Below are 8451 nucleotides of genomic sequence, written 5' to 3'. Positions count from 1 at the left end.
AAAATCTCTTCCTAATATCTCCTACTCATTCTGCAACACAAAATAAATTTCTTTTCTGTGGTTTTTTGGTTGTTTTTAAAAGGTCACTTAGGAAGTCTTGATGGCTTAAAAGTACACACAGTGGGATCTCTTCCCTTGCACTGAAGTCAACAGCAATTCTGACACTGACCTAGTGGGTGCAGACGTGTCCCTGAAGTACTCCTGGAAGTGGGAGGGATGGATCCAGTTTGTCTAGTTCATTAGAAATAATTCATAAGTTTTTCATGAGTGTACAGAAAAGCACCATGAGGAAGCACACAACACAAAAACCTCATCACTGCTTAAAGAAGAGGGTGAGGAGTGTGCAGGGCTTCCTACTGAAACCTGTCTCGTTCCAGCCTGCACCAGGCTCTTCTAAAATCAATAAACCAAAAGGCATCAACATCATCCCTCACAGGGCTAGCCCCACTAGAAATGTGGCTCTCTGTAGTTGCCTGGGTAATGAACCCTTTCCTGTGTACATTTACAGTGTGTGTGCTCTTGTTAGTGCAAGAGCAGATTAGGCTGAGTATTAGAATAAATGCAGTGCAATTTCTTTTTCTCTTGGGACAAAACCAGTGAGTAAATCTTAACATGATAGGAATGTCTCAAAGTGAAAACTGAAAACACATTTCCCCAGGCCAGTGTTCCTCCACGTACAGCACATCTAGGAGAAGCAGCACAGCAGCTCTGGGCAGGTTTGCTTTTCACTAAGAAGAAAAGAAAGCCTGGTGTTTTAATGAAATGGGAACAAATATAACCTAGTTGAAAAAACAACTGGCTATAATATCTTTTTTAAGAAACAATGGAGAATTAAAAACAGCAACACAACAAGAAATAATGAATTGCACGTTTTGTGGTCAAGGCAACTGTTTTTCCTCATTTTCATTAGCAATATTCAAGTCTGACATGTTAGAAACTCAAAACCAACTGTGTGCAGCACTTTTGCAGGACTTCCACCATCCTCCTCCTTGTCCTGACCACCTCAAAACACCAAGTAGCAGTAAAACAACTTGGCACACTCTGCACTTAATGTTCACCACGTCAGCCTTCAAAAGCATGATGCTCTCTGTGGGCTAGGGAAGAGAGAAGGAAAAAAAAAAGAATAAAAGAACATACAAACTCTGTCAAGAAGTTGAAAAGATTAAAAAAAGAGAAGACAACAATGTCTAACTCAGTGAAGGAAGACACAACATCCCAATGACAGAACTTTGGGAATACACTGTTCTGATAAGACATTTACAGAGAGCCTAAAGTATGAGATCCCTGAAAATCCTGACTGTAAATGGTTCCTCTAAATGAATACTTAAATCGAAGAGCACATAGCCTTGGGAGTTATCAGGAGATTTGTCTCACTCACTTTATGAACCAGACATATTAAACATGAAATCAAATATATCCTACAATCAGACTAAAAAGGCATTTTGAATGATAGCTAATTTTTATGTTAAAGGGACATAATTGCAATGCAGTGACAGATGCTACATTCCTAAGTGATTAACGATGAATCAGGAAGGATATTCCCCTGGAAATACCCTACCAGCATCTTGGTTTTCTAATGAAGGTGGAAATCAGCAGCACAAAACACTTACATTTATAAAAGACTGCTTTAAAAGACGTGTGTGGCAGAAGTTTGTGGATCTTTTCTACAACTTTTGCTTCGCTTGCTGAAGAGGCATTGGCATTCCAGACTTGCACAACATCTTCACGGTCACGAACGCTGACACTGACCCCTATGACTTCATCATCTGCACAGAAGGGGAAGAATCATTAAGGAATACTTTAAAAGTGAGACATGTCTAATCTGCTACTTATGCATTATGAAACAGTGCCCAAATGCTGGGAAAAAAAATTGAAGACATGAAAAAATAGAGTAATCTCCAGTGAGGAAAATACCAATGTTCAAACCAGACAAAGTAGTTACCAGAAAGAAACTCTGTGTTTATAGAAGCTATTTGGAAATATTACCTCATAGTGGCTTTAATAAAGTGCCATGGGATTATTCATCTTTGCTGTTAGGAATCTTACACTTGATTAGGAGGGAATCACAAAAGTCCCTTCAGTCAGGTCAGCAATATAAATTACTCAACTTAACTTACCTACAGTAATGCCTACAACAAAAATGGGAGGATGAGAGGGAAACAACTAAAACCCCAGGAACAGTACCTGGTGGAGATCAGACATCAGCTTTTCCAGACTTTTTCCTTTACATTTTGTCAAGGCAGCAACAGAAAAAAAGAAAAATAAATGAAATTAATAGAGTCCCAGTCAGGCTTCTGCTAGTGCTGGTAACTCTGTGCTTTGCTGAAGAAGCTCTTTTTGGTGTGAAACCCTTGGGTTGCAGTTTTGTGGAGAGTTCAAAGGTCACAGCTGGGAGCAGTGAGTGACTCCAGCTGGCAGCTCCAGGGCACAGCTGCCCTGTGCATCCTAAGGAAGGGGTCAGTAATGATAGTGCAAGGGTGGTGCCAAAAGCACATGGCCAAGGGGAATCTCTGTAAGCAGCAGAATATCTTATATTTGCTCCAAGTGACCCCAAGACAACCCTATCAGTATATAAAGGGGATATGAGTCGCTGTTTCAAAGGTTTTTGCTGAACTGCTCTGCAAACCTGGGGTTGTTTAGCCTAGAGAAGAGGAGACTCAAGGGAGACCTTATCACCCTCTGCAACTCCCTGACAGGAGGTTGGAGTCAGGTGGGGGTTGGTCTCTTCTCCCAGGCAACCAGCAGCAGGACAAGAGGGCACAGACTCAAGCTCTGCCAGGGGAGGGTTAGGTTGGGTATTGGGAAGAGATTTTTTAGGGAGAGAGTGATCAGTGATTGGAATGTGCTGCCCAGGGAGGTGGTGGATTCACCATCCCTGGAGGTTTTTAAGATGAGACTGGATGTGGCACTTAGTGACATGGTCTAGTGACCACAGTAGGGTTGGACTTGATGATCTTGGAGGTATTTTCCATCCTGGTTGATTCTATGATTCTATGTAACCCAAGAAACAGTTATTTTTTAAGGAATGACAGAGCAGTGAAGGAACACTCCAACCAGAATATTCATCATCACTGGTCAGTTTAACCAGATAGTCATGCTCAGGAGGGAACTAAATACAGTCAAAAGAAATGATGGAGAAGTGTCATTTGAACCGAGAAGTTAGTTTAGTAACAGCTCCCAGAGCACCTTCCGTCTAGGCCAATGGATCAGTAAGTTCATCATTCCCTTCACCCAGAAGCAAGAAACTGTTCTGTAACAGAGCCTTAATGAACTAAACGGTCAGACTTGTACTTGCTTTTCATGACTAAGAAGTTGCCTTGAATGATTTATTTTAAAGCAGTTAGTGTTTACAGTCCCTTCCTGGACTCTTTTCCTTGCAAGAAATGTTGCAAGCCTAGATAAGATATTTATTCTGAAAGGGACTTCATTAAATTATTACCTCTGACCAAAATCATACATGAGCTTCTGGATGATTAATGCCCATTTTCCAGTAAACCAGCAAAGTATTTAAAGAATATTTATGTAAATTCAATTGCATTAAAGATTACCTTGACCTAAGCAGTATTTTTAAGCAATAAAGAAAATATTGTTTCTGGGTAGAGTTCTAGCCTGGGACTCAGGAGAGCCAGGTTTGTGTTATGGCCCTGCTATGGGCATTTAATGTCACCACAAGCAAACCACACAGTGTCCCTCTGCTTCAGGTCTGCAGTGCTGCTTCCCCTGACAACTCCTAATCAGAGGGACCACGAGGGATAATGGAAGCATCTCTTCAAGGCAAGCTCAATGGGGCACTGAGCAACCTGGTCTAGTGCAAGGTGCCTCTGCCCATGGCTAAGGGATTGGAACTGGAATGATCTTTAAGGTCCCTTCCAACTCAAACCATTCTGTGATTCTATGATTGATCTAATTTAGTTGCTTCCAACAGTGACAGTACAAACAATCTGTATGGAAGCACCATTTGGGGTTCCAGAATCCTGACACTGGTGAATGAATATTAATCATTTAAATCCTGGCTAACAGATTGATATTTAATAGCTAGAAAACCTGCTGGCTTCCCAGAGATGCAAGCTGTTGAGCTTGAGCCTTGTGCTAAGGTAGTCAGAATACCTTGTCCTCTTCTTAATGACTGCAGGAATGAATATGATTTCCAGCCCTAGACCTCATTCTTTGCAGTATTTCCATTTTCTGTATTCAAACTCAATTTGTCACACTAGCCTCAATCATTACCTGCTGCACAACAATCTGTAAACTGCTCTCCAATGGTTGCTAGCAGTAGCTCTTTCCAAACTGCAGCCTAAGGAGGAGAAAAAACAAAGTGTTACATTTGAATTGCTATTTTTTAATTTAAAAATTGAGTTTGCTAGCTCAGTTTTGAGTGTCTTCTCCTTCTGAGGTTGTCTAGACCAAAAAAAAATAGAGTATTTACTGTAAGTACATGCTGTGTTAAATAATTAATTGCCAGGTCTGTAACAAGATGGTTCATCTTAGCCAAGGAGATGCTGTGCACACATGTGATGAAGACTGAAGCCAAAAAAAAAAAGAGAAACAGGCATAAAGGTATTATTTCTGCTATTTACAGAGGCACAGAAAGCTGACTGAAGTTCACCTTCAAGCAAACCTTTCAGAAGTGACCGGAGCCATGGGGTGTGCAGTTTGAGAGATCAAAAGTACCTTCATTTCAGAAAGGGGCTGTCATTCAGCCTCTGAAAAACAAGGCCTCTGGGGTCCCTAAATTCACTGCCCAGTAATGCAGGCTCCCCAAACCACTTGTCACTTCTGACAGTCTTCACACCTTGGATTATAAGAGGAAAAAGACAATTTCAGTCGTTTGTGATCACTTGGGACTGCAGGGGAGGAAAGCTGCAGCTCACACACAGGGAAAAAGCCCACAGGCAAAAATCAATTAACTTTTGGCTGAAATTTCGAGTGCCATCTTTCAGCATTTAATGCCTTCTGCAAGGCTGTCACATTTTTCTGACACTTCACTTTCTGTGTTTAAAGGCCTGATCCAGAGCACACTCACACACACAAACACCATGTGAGAAGAGGTAGAATCTCCTCACCATGGCAGTTCACAGGAGAAATTACTCATATGCATTTGGGAAGGGAAATAATTATTTCAGCAGGGCTCAAACAATGATATGCCTGAACAGATTTCATGTTTCACCTAGTTCAATTTATAAAAACAAAAAAAGGGAAAAGAACTTAGCAGCACTGCATCTTCCCAAAGTGTACACAAGGTGCTCTGACAACTCTTTGTTGCTGAACAGGGATGATCCTACTTGTTTTTTCTCCTTTATGCCTATCAAAAAACTCTCCTGGCCCAACACTCTAATTAGAAACGAAACGAACAGGAGACTTTTTGTGGCAACAAAGCATTGAGCTGAAACTGAACAGTCCAATGAGCACTAGAGACAGTGTGAGAGGGATCAGGAGAGAATGAGCAAGATCTTCCTCCTTCCAGGAGGGGCATAGATATTGGCTATTAGGAAACAACACCTTGGGCCATGTTTGATTACAGGAAGGCACAGGTTACTCTGAGCCATCACAGGGACAGACAAGCAGAAATAGTCCTACAGAGTTTGACAGAGAGTTTAGGAGCATTTCAGTGAAACTCTGAATCATAGAATCATAGAACCAACCAGGTTGGAAAATACCTCCAAGATCATCAAGTCCAACCCTACTGTGGTCACTAGACCATGGCACTGAGTGCCACATCCAGTCTCATCTTAAAAACCTCCAGGGATGGTGAATCCACCACCTCCCTGGGCAGCACATTCCAATCACTGATCACTCTCTCCCTAAGAAATCTCTTCCTAGTATCTAAGCTAATCCTCCCCTGGCAGAGCTTGAGTCTGTGCCCTCTTGTCCTGCTGCTGGTTGCCTGGGAGAAGAGACCAACCCCCACCTGACTCCAACCTCCTGTCAGGGAGTTGCAGAGGGTGATAAGGTCTCCCCTGAGCCTCCTTTTCTCCAGGCTGAACACCCCCAGCTCCCTCAGCCTCTCCTCATAAATGTTGTGCTGGACTGTGTGTGTGTGGACTTGAAGAGAGTTACTGAGCTACAATTTAGCACAGATTATCAGGAAAAGATTTTTTCTGTTTTTCTTTGTATGCCTGTAACCAAACAGTCCCAGGGACAAAGGTGATAATAAATTACCACGTTTCCAAATGGAAACTCTGCAGATTTTATTTGTTTGATACTACATCACCAAATGTTATCTAAAGCGAGAGATAAGGAATTAGTGGAAAAGGAACTTTTGCTCGTTGTTGTAAATAAAAGGTTATGGATGCTAAAAATAGCATTTGGTTGTTGTGTTGGGTGATGTCAGAAGTAAAAATCTTTACAACAGCTTTATCAGGTAGAGTTAAAAGATACTCCCTTACTAAACAAGGTCTGAGTAAAAAGTCAATATAACATACTGTACTTGCTTTAGGGACCTTCATTTTCCATACACCTCCTTTGGCATTGCTTTCTTCTTCCCTGTTATGGGAAACAGAGCAGTGAAAACAAACATTCAAATCCATATCAAGATAACCCTATGTTTGGGGTTTAATTTCCCCAGAAAAATCCCATCTGAACTGCAGTTACTAACTCCAGGGAGCATAGCTCTGACTTCTGACATCAGAGATAATTCTTCCATTGTTCACATGAAGTGTATCTCTCAGCACCTAATCCCCTTCCCAAGTTTTTTTTGTGTTGGAAAATACTTACATTTTCCCTGACTACAGACCATCTTTGAAGTGGCTGCACACTGTATAGGAACAAGCCACAAAACAATTTCATGTTTTACTATGGTAACCTTTTATTTTGGAAAACCTCTGGCATGTTTTCACAGAAGCAGCTTATTATTCTCTCATTTATCCAGTTTAACAGAAGAACATGGGTGCACTTCATTTCAGTTTTGTGACAGCTAGAAATTAATTGCCCTCATTAAAAAAAGGACTGAAGCTGCCCAGGGTCAGGGCAGACATAACCATTACACTGCCTTGTAATGGCAAAGGCACAATGTACAAACCTGTGAATTTCCCAAGTGCATTCTGTCACAATTCTTTTCATAAGAATTTAAACTAGGCCTTCAAGTTTCCTGTTAAAACTCTGTAAGGAAAAGTTAAAGGAATTACCTGAAATTCATCTTTGAAATGTCTAAACCAAATATGAAACCTACAGAGACTCCCCAGGAGCAAAGATCTCCCATCAACCCTGACAGACACTGGGTAAAGGAAGGGGAAAACTTTAGGAGATCTTCAAAAATCTTCACCCTCAATTCTTACTAAAGAATTTGGCTTTTTTCCCCTAAAAAAAAGCCCCCAATGCTGAAATTAGCCAATATACTCTAACTGTAATCTGGGAAAAGTTTATTGGCAGTAATTACTGAAGAGTCAGCAGGTTAGTTAGTTAGGATGAGAACAATCTCTTGCAATCCCTTTCCTAAAATCCAAAATTGCTTTGATAGGCTTAAAACAGACATTTTATTTTCAGAAATGATCTTTGCATTTTACACTTCTAAGAGTCACTTATCAAATCAAAACTAAAAATTGAAAAAACCCACCAAAATAAAAAATAACCCCCAGAAAAACAACCCCCAAAATGTTCTCATTCATCCTTACAAAGACATGAAGGCCTGCACACAATGGCTCAGCTGATTAACACAGACACCAACGTTTTTTCAAGCCCAGTTTAGCTATCCTGACCAGTCACAGTATTTTCAGAAAAGTAATGTAACCTTTAGATTCATTTCACGTAAGAAAATAATTTGCTTCTTCAGCAGAACAGGACAGAAATCTCCTGTGGTAAGCACCACCCAGTGAGACATACTATGATCAAGCTAAAGAACCTTAATCCAATCACAGTCTATGCAAACCATGCCAAAAACGTCAACAGTGTTCGGGAACTTCTTAGGTTCTCTAACAGATGTGACAGAACTTTACCAGGAAAAAGGGATGCAAAACCTGATTGCTGACAGGAAACATTAACTATTTATACTTCATTCCATTGCTATCTTACAATCAAGAAGGAATTTGCTTCAATGAATCACTTCATAGTCCCTTAAATTAGTTTTAATCTGAGGTGTAGGAGCATACATAGGCACAGGAAATATGCTGCACCTGCACTTCTGCACAGGTGAAGAACAGTGGAAAGAAAAAAATGGGCAAGTTAAAAAAATTTCAAACTTAGTCTGTGTATTAGTGAATTGAAATTCAGAGTTAGATTCTAATTTCTTAGCTTCTGCTTCATAATATGATCTCTTATATTTGTATCCAGGGTGGATAATTAAATTACAGCCTGTGTTTTTAATAAAGACTCTTTAGTACAAGTCACTTTAAGCTCCACAAGAACCTCAGGGTATTACTTTGATAGGTCTCTTAAGTTCAGGTGTTTGCAGGCAGCAGAAACAAGACACTCCTGTCCCACACCTTGTCTCCTTTCATAGAACCAAAGAATTTAAGG

At 40.6% G+C, this 8451-nt stretch overlaps 1 protein-coding gene across 1 annotated transcript in view; it reads right to left on the bottom strand.

The window, feature by feature from the left end:
- Nucleotides 1-1062: 1062 nt before the first annotated feature.
- EIF4E3 (eukaryotic translation initiation factor 4E family member 3) overlaps nucleotides 1063-8451 on the bottom strand; it is a gene marked incomplete at its 5' end in the record, with an annotated part of 11078 nt that continues 3689 nt past the window's right edge. Inside the window, 4 exons of the mRNA XM_009075867.1 lie at nucleotides 1063-1094; nucleotides 1611-1766; nucleotides 4228-4294; nucleotides 6423-6483. Of these exons, the coding sequence (XP_009074115.1) occupies nucleotides 1063-1094; nucleotides 1611-1766; nucleotides 4228-4294; nucleotides 6423-6483 (316 nt within the window). The remainder of the gene's footprint in view (nucleotides 1095-1610; nucleotides 1767-4227; nucleotides 4295-6422; nucleotides 6484-8451) is intronic.

The sequence above is a fragment of the Acanthisitta chloris genome, unplaced genomic scaffold (genome assembly GCF_000695815.1).
Source record: "Acanthisitta chloris isolate BGI_N310 unplaced genomic scaffold, ASM69581v1 scaffold22055, whole genome shotgun sequence".
NCBI classification, from domain to species: domain Eukaryota; kingdom Metazoa; phylum Chordata; class Aves; order Passeriformes; family Acanthisittidae; genus Acanthisitta; species Acanthisitta chloris.
This window is presented reverse-complemented; position numbering and strand designations above follow the sequence as displayed.